This window comes from Pogoniulus pusillus, chromosome 32 (assembly GCF_015220805.1).
Source record: "Pogoniulus pusillus isolate bPogPus1 chromosome 32, bPogPus1.pri, whole genome shotgun sequence".
NCBI classification, from domain to species: Eukaryota; Metazoa; Chordata; class Aves; order Piciformes; family Lybiidae; genus Pogoniulus; species Pogoniulus pusillus.
The window spans coordinates 42,370-57,862 of record NC_087295.1 but is presented as its reverse complement, the minus strand read 5'-3'; the positions used below and the strand labels follow the sequence as shown (position 1 = coordinate 57,862).

General features: G+C 47.7%; 1 protein-coding gene across 6 annotated transcripts in view; it reads left to right on the top strand.

The window, feature by feature from the left end:
* The window catches only part of CPNE4 (copine 4), a 180,352-nt gene extending 164,953 nt beyond the window's left edge, over positions 1 to 15,399 (top strand). For all 6 annotated transcript variants that reach the window (XM_064169833.1, XM_064169830.1, XM_064169832.1 and 3 more), the window contains 4 exons: positions 6,257 to 6,308; positions 9,466 to 9,599; positions 10,426 to 10,662; positions 14,811 to 15,399. In XM_064169833.1, coding sequence (XP_064025903.1) covers positions 6,257 to 6,308; positions 9,466 to 9,599; positions 10,426 to 10,662; positions 14,811 to 14,942 — 555 coding nt within the window. In that variant the 3' untranslated portion in view covers positions 14,943 to 15,399. The remainder of the gene's footprint in view (positions 1 to 6,256; positions 6,309 to 9,465; positions 9,600 to 10,425; positions 10,663 to 14,810) is intronic.
* Positions 15,400 to 15,493: the final 94 nt, after the last annotated feature.

Genomic DNA, 15,493 nt, shown 5'->3' with positions numbered 1-15,493 from the left:
TAAGGGAAAAATAGTTCTGTTCAGGGCAGGGGCTAGGGGGAGTAGCTCTGTGGCTTGCTTGCTTGCAGCTGGCAGCTGGCTTTCTCACCCACGGATACCTCACTGAAACTAGAAGTCAAGGCTAGGCTTAAAAGACTGTTACACCCCAAATGTGTCATGGTATTGACAAAGCTTTGCTCATGGATGCTGCCTAGCAGGAGAACTGACTCTGAGAACGACATTTGCCAAGCCTATTCCAAAGCTGTGCAAGCTCTGCCTTGCCAGAACCCCTTCTGCAGGGTGTGATTCGGTGAGGGGTTCAGTGTCCATGCTTTGTGGTGAAGAGGCTGAACTTCTTCCTCAAAACAAAGACTTCGGAAGAGGTCCGAAGAGGTCTGCCGTGTGGCAGACTTCTGTGCCGCAGTGGACATGGTCAGTACCGGGAAGAGAACACAAGAGCATGTATCCATGCTGCAGAGAAGTGTGTTTGGAAGCAAAACAATGAGAGTGAGCACGGCGATGGTGCAACTGTGAGCATCAGCTGGAGCAGAGCTGGTAGGGCTGGAGTACTGACAGACCAGTGAAAGGAGGAGCATCCATCAGGGAAAAGCCTAGGAAGAAACAGGCATGGTTCAGATCCTGTGTTGCACATGCGGAGCTAGCATGGACAGAAGAATAGTTCTGCACAAATAAGCAGCCAAACACTGCCTGGGGATTCTGCAACTCAGATACTACCTGGAGGAGAACAGCGTTAGACTTGTGATCATGCGGACATCTTCTAGTGTCCCTGAGTTGTGTCTCTGAGCTGTGGCTGGAGTGGAGAGCTGAATGCTGGCCCGGTGAGAGCTTCTGTGCAGAGAGGGGTCCTGCATCACTCCACGTGGTAAAGTTAGATCAGCAGATGAAAAGCATGGATCAGTGTGTTCCTTGTGGCAGGCAGCTTTGATCCCTGCATAACAGCAGCAGTGGTGATGTACAGTGAATCTGATATGTGTCTAGAGTAAGTCCACGTGTGACTTAAGAGCAGTGTCTTCTGAGCCACACATGCACACAGAACTGTACCTGACAAGGTGTCTGCGGAGCTTTGCACCGCAAAAGCAGCAGCAGTGTTAATGCTTTCCAAAACAGAGACAGCTTTCAGAACTTGGATCCAGATTTTAAGGTGGTGAATGCACACAGAGCATCTGTGTCTGTTGTCTGCCTGATCCAGCTGCAGCAGCTGACACCCTTCTTGGCTGTATAAGGGGGAGTGTTGTGGAGAACAGCAGCCTCTCACCAGACAGAGCAGTGAAATGCAGTAGCTGCTTCTCAGTTATCATCCCTTTGCCACAGGCGTGTGCCCCCTCTTTGCTGGGGCTGTGGACTGGATGATCTACATCAGGACAGCTTGCTCTTCCCAGCCCAGCGCTGCACCACTGCTGCTGTTTGCCCTACGTGAAGGTACAAGCCTGATGGTGTGCCCGGGGCTAGTTCCATCGTCTGCAAGGTGACCATCATTGCATGGGAGAGGTCTGCAAGGCTTTCAGATGCAGAGAGGCATTCCTTTCTGAGGCCTGCATGAAGGAAGGTGTTAGGGACACGTGAAGTCTTTGTGCTGGTCTGCTGCTGATGGCAGTAGGGAAGAGCTCACAGGACAAGACTCTTTCTGAGTTAAAATAATCACTGGGGCATGTGAGCATACAGGCCCTTTTGTTAGACCCCAGCAACAGCCTCTGCAGTTTGTTTGAAGACATTTCTGCTTTTTTGATGAAAGCTTCACTTGCTGCTTATGCTGCTGAGAAGAGTTGCTGAAGAGACCCTGACTGCAGTTACAGACACAGTACAGCACCTGTACAACTCTGACCTGCACTGTGCACTTTGCTGGAAAAGGGCTGTGATTCTTGTGAGTTCTTGAGCTTGCAGGCAAAAGTGAATGCAGGCCTGATAGAACAGAAGGATATGTACTACACTGAGGGGTAAAAAAAGCATTTGTCACCTTAGCCGTGCAACCTGGGTTTAGACAGGGAAACTGGGCAGCATGCTGAAAAATCAAGTACAGAGGAAAATAAGTGGCCAAGATCTGCCAAGCTGAAATGCCTGCCATGTGGTCCTCGCCAGAGACATAAGCTGTCCACTTCCCAGACGATTTGATTTATGAGCACTCTGGAAATAATAGCTCTTGAGCAAAAGTTCTCTACGTGTGCCTGTGTCTTAGGCTTTTGCAAAATATGCAGGCATTCCATATTTAATTTTCAGACTGGCAGTGGCTTGATAGTGTTCAATTTATTCACAGATAAGCACTCAACATTGTGCATCTCAGCATTTATCTTGTGTGCTGCTATTGTTCATGGCTTTTTGACAATATCTATGCAAATAAGGCAGCATTCCTAAGCATGCCTGCATTTGTCAGACTGCTTGTCAAGGAGTCCCAGTGCCATCACCTTTGAGGCTTCTGGAAAGCAGAAGCTGTTTGGGACAGGGAAGTTAATTTAAATGAACTCAACAATGGAGAGGGGGAAAGGATTATTAATTTTCAGAATTCAGGCATCCATAATCATTATTTTCTAAAGATTTCTGAGCCAAAGCAGCTTTTTACTAAGAGAAATGGAAGTTCAGTTAAAGGGGTTAAAAAATGTAGAGGCCAAATCAGAGCAGTGTTTCAGTGCAACCTAAATACAGCACCTTTGCGCAGCCTACAAGCTCTCCAGCAATTGCTTTGTTCTGCTGTGCTGCACTCCAAGGCAGGGTTTTCCCTTGTGTCCCCAGGCTCCCTTTTTAAAGAAGTCTTGAAGTTTCACAGCAGTTTCTCCTTACCTTTCAGCCTTAATTAGAAACCAGTTCACAAGGGCTGTCCTATGAGGATGAACTGCATTACATCCCAACACAAGAGAATGAGTTACCTGCTACATTACATCAAGGTGACCTTTCTGCTAAGGTCACAAGCATGTGGCAGTGTGGGTATGGCTCTTGCAGAGGCTCTCGGGCACCATCACGTTGGTGGACAGCTGCTGCTCTGTGTGCAGGTGCCAGTCACTGTGCATGTGCAGGCAGTGCAGGCATTGCACAGTGGTAAAAAAAACACTGTCATCTGCCTTAGCAAAAATATTTTAGATTCCTTGTTCAGTTCATATATCCTCAGAAAATGACCTGATAACTGCCATGTTCCTGGTGCAGGAAGTTCCTGGGTTCCTATGTTCATGAAATGCCACATCCATGGTGGTATCTGCTAAATAATTCACCCCGAGTCCTGCCCAGGGAAAAGATCAGTCCCTCACCAAGAGCGAGGAACTGCCTCTAGTGAGAGGCTTTGAGTGGCGTTTGTGCAGCAACCCAGGCAACGCCAGACTGATCACACCTCTGTGCTCCCAGGTGCCCCTCTGCTTTCTTTTTATGCACTGGAGGGCTGGGCATGGGGCTAGCAACAAGACACAGTCACTGTTCTGTGAGGGCAATCCTTACTATGAGGCATACTCCCACCACAGACCATGCTCTGCAGCTCCCTGCAGTTCTCTGTGCCAGGTGCTGGTGTAAAGCAGGCCTCCTGCGTTTGCACACCCCAGAATTTCCTGGCCCTTAGACTGACCTGTTGTACAACCTGTCCAGCAGACTACATAAACGTACTTGCTCCTGAACAGCAAAGTCTCTTGTTTCTCTTGAGGATTTCCTCAATCTTCATCATTTTAGGCATTCACACTTTGGCCTTCTGTATCCCATTAGCTTATGAGTTCTGGGGACACGTGAGGGCTGCACCATTCAACGTCAGAAAGATACCATTTAGTAGATCAGCTTCTGGTCTTCTGTCATCAGCACGCTTTGCACAGCCTGAAGCAGAGCAACAGATGCATACAGCCCATGCTTGCATGTGAGGCTAAAGTACTGAATCCATGACTCTGGAAAAGCATCTTCCTTCAGCTAGAATTTCAGCTACCTTTGCACTAAAGAGATGAAATCACTGGAGAGGCACAGCACTGGCAGGATCAGCCTGCAATACATAAATACGCGTCGCCATCTTCACTCCTGCAGTGCAGCCAGTGCAGGAAGCCTGAAGGAAGAAGAAAGGCTGTTGAACAACAAAGTCAAGGAGTGAGAACTCACCTAACTGCTCCTGACAGCTGTGGTTACCTTTGGCCTGCCAAAGGTCATGAGGCTGGCAGATACTGGCTAGGCAAAGTGTGCTGAGAGGCAGGAGGGCTTGGGAGCAGCTCTGGAGCATCTGACAGTGCTGCTTCAGTGCCTGCTCAGAGAGGAACACAGGGAGGCACTTTCTGCATGAGCTTCAATGGCCAGCTAGGGCCATAAACCCTCTGTGAAAGGCAGTTGAGGCTCACTGTGCATGTTCCAGACTCCTGGCTGGGCTGAGGTGGCTGCAGACACTTCAGAGAGTTTTTGTGTCAGCCTTTTCCTATCATGGTACAAGTCCTCCTTTATTTAACCTTCCAGTGAGTAGTGGCATGCAGTGTTATGAGTGATGGGGAAATTCAGCTTCTCTGGGAGAAACTCCCTTTGGCAGTCATCAGCCAACTTAGAGCATTTTACAGAAGCATTTCTGTGCTCAGACATTTGGTGTGTGGGTCTAAGTCACAGACCAGTTTCCATGCCGTGCTGTGAAGCCATCTAAGCTAGCAAACAAAGCAGCAGCACCCGACCAATAAATCTCTTTCTGTGAATAACCCAGGTTCCATTGTACAGGAGGTGAACACATTGCTTTCCACATGACAAGGACTGTTGGCACTTCTGGAGGTCCTGCAGAGATCTGTGAAGTCCCAAATGTTTGCAGTTGGAGTCAGCTGTATTAGTGCTCTGATGAATCTGGGACAATAAACCTGAGTCCAGCTTTAAGTCATGCAAATCGCCACTTTGCTCACAGCCATATCCACTTTCTGCAAACAGAAAATATGTACTTGTGCACTGTGCATTGCAAGACAAAGTTGGGCATCATTCAAGGCAATTTAAGACAAACAGGAGAATTAAGAGACAGAGCTTCAGATCTAAAGAGATTGAAAGGAATCAAACCTTCTCAGTCATCAAAGAAAGGAGCCAAAAGGAATCTGGAAAAAAAAATACGGGTAAACCAAACCTTAAAACCAGAAAACAGCAGCTGAAGGAAGGTTTAGTCCCAAAGATTTGTGCTGCAGATGCAGGTCTTGAAGTGACAGGCAGGCAGAGGAAGTCTGGAAGCCGAGACTGCCATTGCCTCACCCTGTCTGTGCTCACAAAGCCTTGTGTGATTTTCACAGCCCACTGAAGATACCACACATTGCTGTATCAGAGACCCAACAGCTGCACTGTATTCACAGCCATTTCTCTTAGATAGTAGCTCTGTATTGCAGACTTGCAGACTTCTTTGCAGGTTGAGAGAGAAACTGAGAGTTTCACTACATTTCAGGGAGAACATGAGCCTTGAGGGTTCTTCCTTACTAATTCCATCCTAACTCCTCATCCCTGTCAGTTCTCCTGTGTTCCTGTTTCACACTGGGTCCAGATGTCTTGCTTGAGCTCTTTGGAGAATGAATTATTTTCCCAGTCCTCTCACATTCTTCAAATGAGGAACTGTTCACAGTGTGAGTGCAGGATTCAGACAGGGACTGCACTGCTCTCAGTGCTGTGTCACAACATGCTTTCTCTCTCCTGCTACCCAAGATGCTGAGCTAGGGAGAGCTCATCCTCAGCAACAGATCCTTCTATGCCCGGCGTTGGCAGCCCAGTGCTGACACTGTAGTTACTGGATTTCTCATGTACTTGGTACTGGTTTTGTTATTGGCAGGGTTGATCCCACTATGGCTGCTGTGTTCCTGCAGGGAGTTCCAGTCAGCACTGCAGTTCACTCTTAGTGGCCAGAAGCTTGAAAGAGCTGGGGGTGTTCAGCCTGGAGAAGAGGAGGCTCAGGGCAGACCTCATTGCTGTCTACAACTGCCTGAAAGAAGGTTGCAGCCAGGTGGGGTTGGTCTCTTCTCCCAGGCACCCAGGGACAGAACAAGAGGACACAGTCTCAAACTGCACCAGGGCAGGTTCAAGCTGGATGCTAGGAAGAAGTTCTAGGTGGAAAGAGTGATTGGCATTGGAATGGGCTGCTTGGGGAGGTGGTGCATCCCCGGGGGTGTTTAAGAGGAGGCTGGATGAGGCATTTAGTACTATGTGTTAGTTAATTAGAAGGGTTAGGTTGGGCTCCATGATCCTGGAAGTCTTTTCCAACCTGGTTAGTTCTATGATTCTGTGGTTTAACACAGAAGGAATGCAAAGAGTGTTTAACTGTGAGTCCTTTTGGAATATTTTTTCTGTTCTTTCCATTTATCTGCAGGTCTCTCATGATTTTGCAATCAATTTCAATGAAGACAACCCAGAATGTGCAGGTAACACTCATGCAGGACAGACTGCTGTGTTTTTGCTGTGTGCAGAACGTGCTTGTGGGTTTTATTTTATCTTCTGAGTGTTATTCAGAGTGGTTTTCAGAGAAAGCAGCAAGGATTTCCCAAACCTGGCAGACTCCAAGCTGTCAGGCTTAGCTTCAGAAGCCTTAGGAGGTGCTCCACTAACTCCCTGAAGAGCAGGTCCCTGTGGAAGCTCACCCCGTTGCACATTCAGCATTGACCTGCCCCCTGTCACCGCCATTTCTGAAAACTAGAGCTGTGCTTCTCAGTTCCTTCTATTCAGACCTTCTCAGATCTTCAGCTGCATCAGCACTGTAGTGGTGCAGCTAAGACAGGCAGGGTGTGGAAAAGCAGGCTGTGAAACACTGTGATCAAAGATTGCCTCAGTTTAGAGCCAGTCCTTTGGCCAGATGTATAGCAAGCTGCAAGGCAGCACAGTAGGGTCAGGGTGGAGGACTGCTGCGGTAGAAGGCAGTATAGAGTGCAGGAGGAGGCTGTTTCAGTGCCATGTAGGACATCAGTGTTCCATCAACAATCACCAGTCCTTGGCAGGCAGAGGCCAGATCCATGTAGCAGGTGTGTCTGGATGCCCTCTATTTGTGGGTGAGGACTGCAGAGACTGATGCCATCTTTCCAGAATATCCTGTCACAACTCCTGCATTTTGTCAAGGACAACTGTCTCTAAAGAGTCCTAACAAGTAACCCCAGACTAGTATTTAGTTCAGTGTCTTGATCAGATGAGCATTGCTGTGTAAATCTAGAGGTTGTGTTTCTCACTTATTCTGCTACCATCCAAACACTGAAATAGAGGTTTCACAATGCTCCTCCTGTGCACATTTTCATGCTCCTTTCAGCCCTTCTCAGGCACATTAACAACTTACTTTCAGCCATGGTCAGCAGAATATATTCAGGATGATAATTAGGATGCCAAGAACTAAAGTGAGGAAAATAAGAAAGGACAAGCAATGTCAGAGAAAGAGACGTTCAGAGAATGTAGACTTTACATTTCTTAAATGCAGAGCCTCTGCTTTTGGTTCGGTGGGCATCCTTGTTTTGTTGTTGCACTTGGATTCTGGGACTGCCCAGGCTCTGCAGGTCATAGGCTTGCGATGTGATTAGGCATAAGTCCTACAGCTGCTTGATGTGTTCACCAGGCTTTTTACACTGCTTTTCAGGAGTTAAAAGAAGCGGAACTTACATGTATGCCTCTAGCAGTGCCTGTGAGGTTGTGAGCCAGCTTGAAATTGAGGTTTTAGTCACACTGAGGGTATGGGCAGAAGGTGAGGAAACAAAACAGGGTCCATAATTTTGTCTGGACCATCATGTTTGAAAATATGTCAGCTCACCTGGTTCTGAACACAGACACATTGGCATCTGCACAGGGTCTCATCTGCTTAGGACATCTCAGTGATCGCATCTTTGGCCATGCCATGTTCTCATGCTCCAAGTGCAGGACAGTTGTGACCTTCGGTATGCCCTATCAGCCCATACAAAGAATGGGGTTTAAATCTCTCTTCTTCTGCCTTTTTCAAGTCCAAGACTGCTTTTCTTCTTGCACTGCCACTGCTCTGTAGTGACTGGTATTGTCTGAAAAGGCTGTCGGGTCTCTGCATGGCCAGTAGCAGGTCAGACATTCAGCAGACAAACCCTCACTTGCTATCCAGGCATCCTTTGAGTGCAACACAAAATGTGAACGCTGACTCCCCCTGAAATAAAGGAGTCCAAGCAAAGCAAGCTACAAAGCCAGCCACTCACATGTCCTCTTAGACTGGGCCATGGAGGGACAGTTGGCATCTCTAAAAGGTACTAACCTGCGATAGCAAACAAGAAATTACATTTCTAGAATGCATTTCTTTCTCAGATTAAAGCTGCTCTCAGGCATGAAGCACACTAAGTCTGTGTGGAAAGCAGGGACTAAGGCTCAGCTTGCACTGCTTTGATCCATAAGTTAAGAACTACCCTGTCTTTCCTCATCTTGGGGAAGATTCCTGAGGCCTTCACGCAAGATTAGTAAGCATATGTAACAAAATGCTTACTGTGTTTAAAAGGGGGATGTACCAGCAGGTCAGCTTTGCAGCACGTAATTTAGGCCCTGGAATGACCACGGGGAATTGTGTAACGTTGCTTTATCTTAGCCAATCGCAGCTGTAACTGGAGCTTGTTTTGTCTTTGAGCACTGCAGTGCATCTCCCCATCGAGAGGAGACTCTGTTCTTCATCAGTGCTTCACAGGGGGGTCAGCTGCATCACTGCAGAGCAATTGCAGCTCCCTGCCGTTTGTGAGTGGCAAGTGGCAAACGTGGCTGAGTCTGAGTGCAGACTGAGAGTGGCTTAGGATCTTGTCTGAGGTCATTTCGTTCTTCAGCATCCCTTACAAAGCTCTTCAGTCTATCACTTTCTTTCCAACTCTAGACCTCTAGTCCTTCAGATCTGGTAAGCTGGGAGTTCTGATTGTGGAGGTACCATGCATCTCTTTGAGAAAGCCTTCTTCCCGGTCGTTGGAAACACCAGTTTGCATTCTGTCATCTGTCAGCTGTGTCGGCAGAAGCCTCTTCTCCCTGCTGTGGCTATGTATCAGGAAATCAAAAAGCCAAAAGTAGCTACTTCCCCATCGAAACTTCTTGGCTAAACCTCATTTTTCTGTAGACTGCACAGCTCCTTGCCATTTCTTTCAAGATTTCGCAGCTTTTGGGCACAAACTCAACCTGTGAGCAATTATGCAAATTCACCCTGAAAAAAAGCTTTTCTTAGCGCAGGGGAGTCAGGTGTTTGAAAAGATGTTTGAGTGCCTTGACAGCTCTAGGTGGCGAGGACAAAGGGCAAATTAGGTGGGAACTCCCATGGCAGAAATAAAAACTGATCTGAAGAGGAGGAGAGAGAAACAGGGAAGTGCTTTGGATTGCTGCCTGGGTGCTTTGTATGAGTCCTTGCTGATGATCAGGAATCGATCGCTCGCACCTTGACCTGAGAGGGGTGGCAGCTGTGGCTAATACCTGGAAAAGAGGCGTTGGAGGTCTGGGAAGGGGAGCTAGAGGCAGCTGGTGCTTGCTGGTTCTGGTGTTTTGACTACGTATGTGAAGAATGTGCCCGTAAAGATGCCTGACGTTGGTGCTGTGCCTTGGTGTGGCTGTTCACGGCAGGCATACAAGGCGTGGTGGAGGCTTACCAGAGCTGCCTGCCCAAGCTGCAGCTGTACGGGCCCACCAACATCGCTCCTATCATCCAGAAGGTGGCCAAGTCAGCCTCTGAGGAGACCAACACCAAGGAGGCCTCGGTAAGGGCACAGCACTGTCTGGCTTTTTCTTTGTCTCACGGTGGCTCTCTTGCAGGCCATCCAAACAAGGCCTTTCCACGTGCCTGAGTCCTGCCCTCAGTCTGCACCGAGAGCCTGTGCAGAAGGTGAGGCTGTGGCAGTTGGAGCAGTGTACGCAGCCTTCGCAGCCGCAGCTGCCTCCAGCGCTGCCTCCACTGCCCAGCCGCCTGCTCTGGCACAGCCAGCTCTGCTCTGGCACAGCCAGCTCTGCTCTGGCACAGCCAGCTCTGCGCTGCAGCGACACGAGTGGCACCGCTGAGCTCGCAGGAGCCCAGCAAGCCATACACCGAACTGGGTTCAAGTGATTCCCTGCACAAACCACCGCACTTTGAGTCTCCTGCGGAGGCTTCACCAAAAGCTCTTTGTTCACCAGGGACTTTTCCACCCTGGAAACTACAATGCTACAGTTTTCAGGCTGCTGTTACTGAGGCGGAGCGTTGTGTGCCTTTTAGAAACAGGGAGAGAAGTCTGTGAGCCTGCATCTGGGACAAACCCCGGGCAGGTGCCTCGGGATAAAAGGCTTCAGCAGCAATCGCCTTTCAAATACGCGTCCTTGAAATGCATTAGGGTTGTTTTCCTTCTGCCTTCCAGGCAGAACGAGGGAACATGTGAGCGAGTAGGTGTGGAACATTTACCAGTAGCTGAGGAGGTTTGTTACTATGAAGGCTCTTCTGTATTTGAAGTGCTCCACGAGTGAGTTGCCAGAGCACTTTTGCACTGGAAAAGGACAAGCAGCTTTGAAGATTAACTAATGATGGATTCTTCACTTCTTGTCCACCGACTGCAGCAATATTTCATCCTGCTGATCCTGACGGACGGCGTCATCACGGACATGGCAGACACCAGAGAGGCCATTGTCCATGCCTCACACCTCCCCATGTCTGTCATCATCGTCGGGGTGGGCAACGCTGATTTTAGCGACATGCAGATGCTGGATGGTGACGATGGGATCCTGAGGTCTCCCAAGGGCGAGCCTGTGCTTCGTGACATCGTCCAGTTTGTGCCATTTAGGAACTTCAAACATGTAAGCTGAATTTTCCATCCATTCCACAGTAACTGGCATCTGCGTGACAGTGAACAGTGCCTGGGGTGGGCCTGACTCTGAGTGGGCACCAACTGCTTAGTAATGGCTTTGCTGTGTCAGAAATGGGCAGAAGAAGAAGAGTTTAGTAGTGGCGTGATTGTGGCAGACATGGGCCAAAAAAGAGGTGTTTAGTAGTGGCAGCATGGGGGAAAATGCAACACAGAAGGAAATGTGCTCCCTTAGTGAGCTGGTGAGGGTAGGCAAGGTGGGGCTGAATCCAGGTCCTTGTGGCGTCCTTGCTTGCTTCCACCTCACAGATTTTCGTTTGGTTGCCCTCTCTGACTTGGTTTTCCTGGTGTCTCTTTTCCCTTGTCTTTGCATCAGTTCTCTGAGGCCTGCTGTGTTCTGCTTTCCACCCCTTTGTTTCCACAGGCAGCTGAATTGGCTGTGAATCTGTACTCGTGGTACTCCCCGGGAGGCTCTTCCCACATTGAGGTCTAGATCCCTAAGCTCTCAAAGGCAAGACTATTCACACACAACATCCTGGTTATCTCCAACCCGTTTCCCCCACATCTGCACTCAAACACAACCAAGAGAGTGGTGCTACAAAGAGCTATTCCTGTCTGAGCTGAGCTTGATGCAGGAGATGGTCTATAGCAGAGCAAGGGACAGGCCAGCACTAAATTGCCAGAAGGCCTTGGCCATATTCTTTTCTCCTCAGTCACTTGCCCTGCATTGCAGCATCTGTCCCAGGGCCTGTTTCAGCAGCTGAGTTGAGACAGCATTTGCCACAGAAGGAGTTTTTCCACACAGCCAGGTTTCCAGGGCTTGTTTCCTCCACGAGGAGACATGGAATGGCCATAGGGTTCCTCTGCAATGCTGATCACTTTCCCCCTTTTTTCCATCTTTCTCTCCCTCCCTTCCCCACATTCTTTCTGTTGTATTTAAGTGGTTCTCCAGACTGGTTTGCTGCTTCTAGGGCACTTTCATCTGACACCATGCCAAGTGGCTGCAGATTTGCACACAGCTGTAGCTCCATACATGTCTGTGCTGCCAGTGCCAGTTGCTCAGCCATCTGATGGAGCAAAGTATGAAAAGGACCTGCTCATATCTTGTGATCCTCCTTCAGCAGATAACCACAAGTGGCTAGTGCTGCACTGTAGCATCCCGTGCACATATAAAAGAGGGGCAACTTATGGGATAGTGCTAAATCCACTTCTAATTAGTGGATTCGATTAGCCTTGTTTCTGCAAGGAGATGACAAAGCTGCATTTGTTATCTTAGTTTCCATTTGTTGTTTTATAACAAAGTTGAAGTCATCCCTGATTGAATAGATTAATGCTGACAGTTGCAGTTCTGGGCACTAAATAAACTGTGCCTTGTGTTAACTTGTGAGTGAGCCTGTGTGTGGATTTAATTGCTAGCATGAGCCACGAGGGTCAGGTATTCTTTTTACCTGGTTTAGATTCGCTTTGTGCTCTTGTTAAATTGTGATATTTTTCTCCCTCCTCTCAGTAGCAGAGGTAATACAGATACAATGATTTTTGTAGCAGAAAAGTCAGTGTATCTTATGCAACTTGATATTTAGTCTGGGTTTTGTGATCCTTCAGCATTTCAACAAATGTCAGTGTCCGTAACAACAGCCACTCCAGGCTGAGTTCCCTCATTGTCACAGCTCACAGAATCTCTCTCTCTGAACAAAGTGACATTCACAGCTCTCTTGCTCACTTATCCTCAGCACAAACAAGAGAGCGTACCTTTTCCATCACCCAGGGAAATCATTTTTCATGGGAGAAATGAGTTTGATGGTGTCCTGGTTTTGCTGGGACAGGCTCCCAGGCCAGCTGTGATCTGAAGGCCGTTAGAAGGTTGGAGTCAGCCAGGGCAGCTGCATCCCAGACCACAGATATCACAACCATTCTAAAGGGGGAAGCTTGCCAAGGATGGGGACTTCTGCTGCTTCTTCTCCTGCTTCTCCCTATCCCTGGGGATGCTTACTCATCATTCTGCTCTTGGAGACTGCCTCTCCCTGCATTGTGACCACTGTAGAGTCACTGGCCTGAGCATAAGTTTGTGTACTTTATCTTAGTGTTAGCTTGGCTGTTTCATTACATCTGTTTTCATTTCAACCCTTGTGGTCTTCTCCTTTTCTTGACACCCCCCTTGCTGCTGGGGAGGTGTTAGTGGGTGATAAGAGCAACTCAGCAACTGGATTTGGGCTGAATGGAGGCAGATGTTCTGAGTCAAACTTGTTTTTCCCAAGAGAAATGCAGGATGTGCGCATTTGGGAGATTTCTGTCAGCTCAGCCCTGCTCAGACACAAGGTTTAGCATGTAGCAGTGTACTGCATTTGACAGAGGTGTATTTAGTGAAATATCACAGCCCTGTTGTCACTGTGCCTTGTGTCTAGCTTTGGTATTTAGGCTGTTCAACTGTTAGAGAGGAAAAATGGAAGTCTCTTCTTAGAAAGACCTAGGAATCGAGTTGTATACATTTCACAGATTGTTTTCTGATAAATCAAGTGCTCCTTTACGCCTAAATCCATGGCACCTCTGCAACTGGTGGAAGGAGGGGAGAAAATGTTATTTGTGAGCAATTATTTCTTGTTTCGCTGAAGAGTAAACCAAAATTCATCTGAGTCAACTCAAACAATATTCTTTTCATGAGTTCAGTTCTCAGGTCAGTGTGGAACTCGAAATCTTATATCTATCCAAAGGGTCAAAAGTCTGCCCAAAAGCTGCCCTTGTGAGAAAATTGAAAGGGAAGAGAAGGAAAATGTAAAAATAACCTAAAAATCCCTTTTAATTTGTAAGTTTGACTTTAGAGGATGCCCTGATCCTGCAGGCACCCTTACAGGCATTTAACACAGGTCAGTTAGTTACAGGTGCCTCACACCCACTGCTAGGCTTTACTGCTTTGACACCCACCCAAGGCAGACAGAAAGCTTTATGACAGAGGTTTAATCCACTGAATGATGCAGTGTGTCCAAAGCGCTCCAGCAAAGCAGCAGACCTGTGGGACTCCCTAAGGAGCATCCTATGAAAATGGTTAAGAATAGCTGTAGTGACTCTGGGCAAATGCTCTAGTTGCAGAGGCATTCCTGCTTTTAAAGATGCCCCACTGTGCAGTGACAGGGGCGTGTAACAAAGGGAAGTTTCCCTGAACCCAAGCAAAGTTCTCTCTGTCGTTCTCACCACCCCAGCAATGTGTTCTTCGCCTGGACGCATGGAGCAGTGATGTTCGTCACTGCTGAAATTGCCTCTCAGTCTGTTCACAGAGCTGAAAGCTCTGCCTTTGGGATGTGTGGTCTATTTACTGTGTACAAAGATGATGCCACATGTGGATTGTGTTTCACTCTGCGTTGTATTTAATCACAAAGGCTAACAATTGTGACTTAATAACACCTTCAAGACAGCTGAGGGTGGAAAGCACAGCTCTTAGCCACTGCAAGGAGCAATGTTTTGCACTGTACATTGCAATTATAGATGAAGTGTGGTGAAGCTGTGAAGCTGAACCCACAGTAATTTGTAACACGCACCAGTTGTCATCACAGGGGATTCTTTTCCTACTGCTGGCTGATCTGATTGTTGTGTATCAGTCATCAGTTGAGAACCAGTCATCTTGAGGTGTTTATTGCTGGGATGCTCTTCAAGCATATCAGGTAACCAGTGAGGAAAATGCAGTCGTAAACCTTCAATGTGCCATCTGTGTTAGAAACCAGCAAAAGTAGCCCTGACACAGCACTGTTGAACCAGGGCTGGCCTCTAGCACACAAGCCACTGTGTCTCACACAAATGCAGCTCTGTTCTAGAAGCAAGAGTGCTTTACTACCATGAAAATATGTGAGGTACAATGGCTCAAATCACTGGGCAGGAAATCACTGCGTCCCCAGGTCAGCAGTGTTCGGTTTCCCTGAATTTAAAATGGTGCAAAAAAGACCAGAGAAAGGTGTAGAGCACTTTGGGCCTTGGTGTGCTTTCAGCCAGCCACAAGCCCACACTGGTTCAGTTTCGAGCAGTAGCATGGCTCACGTGGAGGTTTGTTCCCTTCTCTTCCCACACCTCACTTCCAGGCACCAGTGCCTCTGGGCCCATGGCCCTGCTGGCAGGGGGCCAGGGTAACACTTGTTTTTCTGCCGTTTCCTGCAGGCATCCCCAGCTGCTCTGGCAAAAAGCGTTTTGGCTGAAGTTCCAAACCAAGTTGTGGACTATTACAATGGCAAAGGGATAAAGCCAAAGTGCGTGTCCGAGTACGAGTCTTCCAGGACACTGGCTCCGTGACCCTGCCTGCACTCTTCTACAAAGGCAAAGGAGAAAGTGCTGCTGCCTACAGCTACTGTACTTAACAAAGAAACAACACAAGTAGCACGTTTTGGTGATTTTTAACAAAAGTAACCTTTTTTTTTTGCATGTGTAGCCTAAAGGCTTAAATCTGTTAAGCAGTTGCGTTGTTGAAACATTTTTATGGGAAAAAAATCCAGAAACAAAAAGAAAAAGTGATCTCTTTACAGCATGTTGCCTTGGAATAAGAAGTTATCTGTATCTGTTTTTTATACAGGTTTGTTGAAATTTTGCTAAATTTCTTATCTTTACACTGTAAAGCATTTTGAAATACTTACCGAGAGTCGATAGCCAAAATGTCTTTGGTTTAATCTGCTGAGCACTGAGAGATTTCTCAAAGGGGCAGATGCATGAACTGTATTTTGCATGTTTAAAATAAAAACAACACAGTTTTGCAGCTGTTGTCTTTATTTCTCTCTCTGCCATCAGGGCTGCCTGCTTTCAACTTCTGCACTGCAGGAGAAGGGTAATGAAGTGTTTGGAGAGCTCCC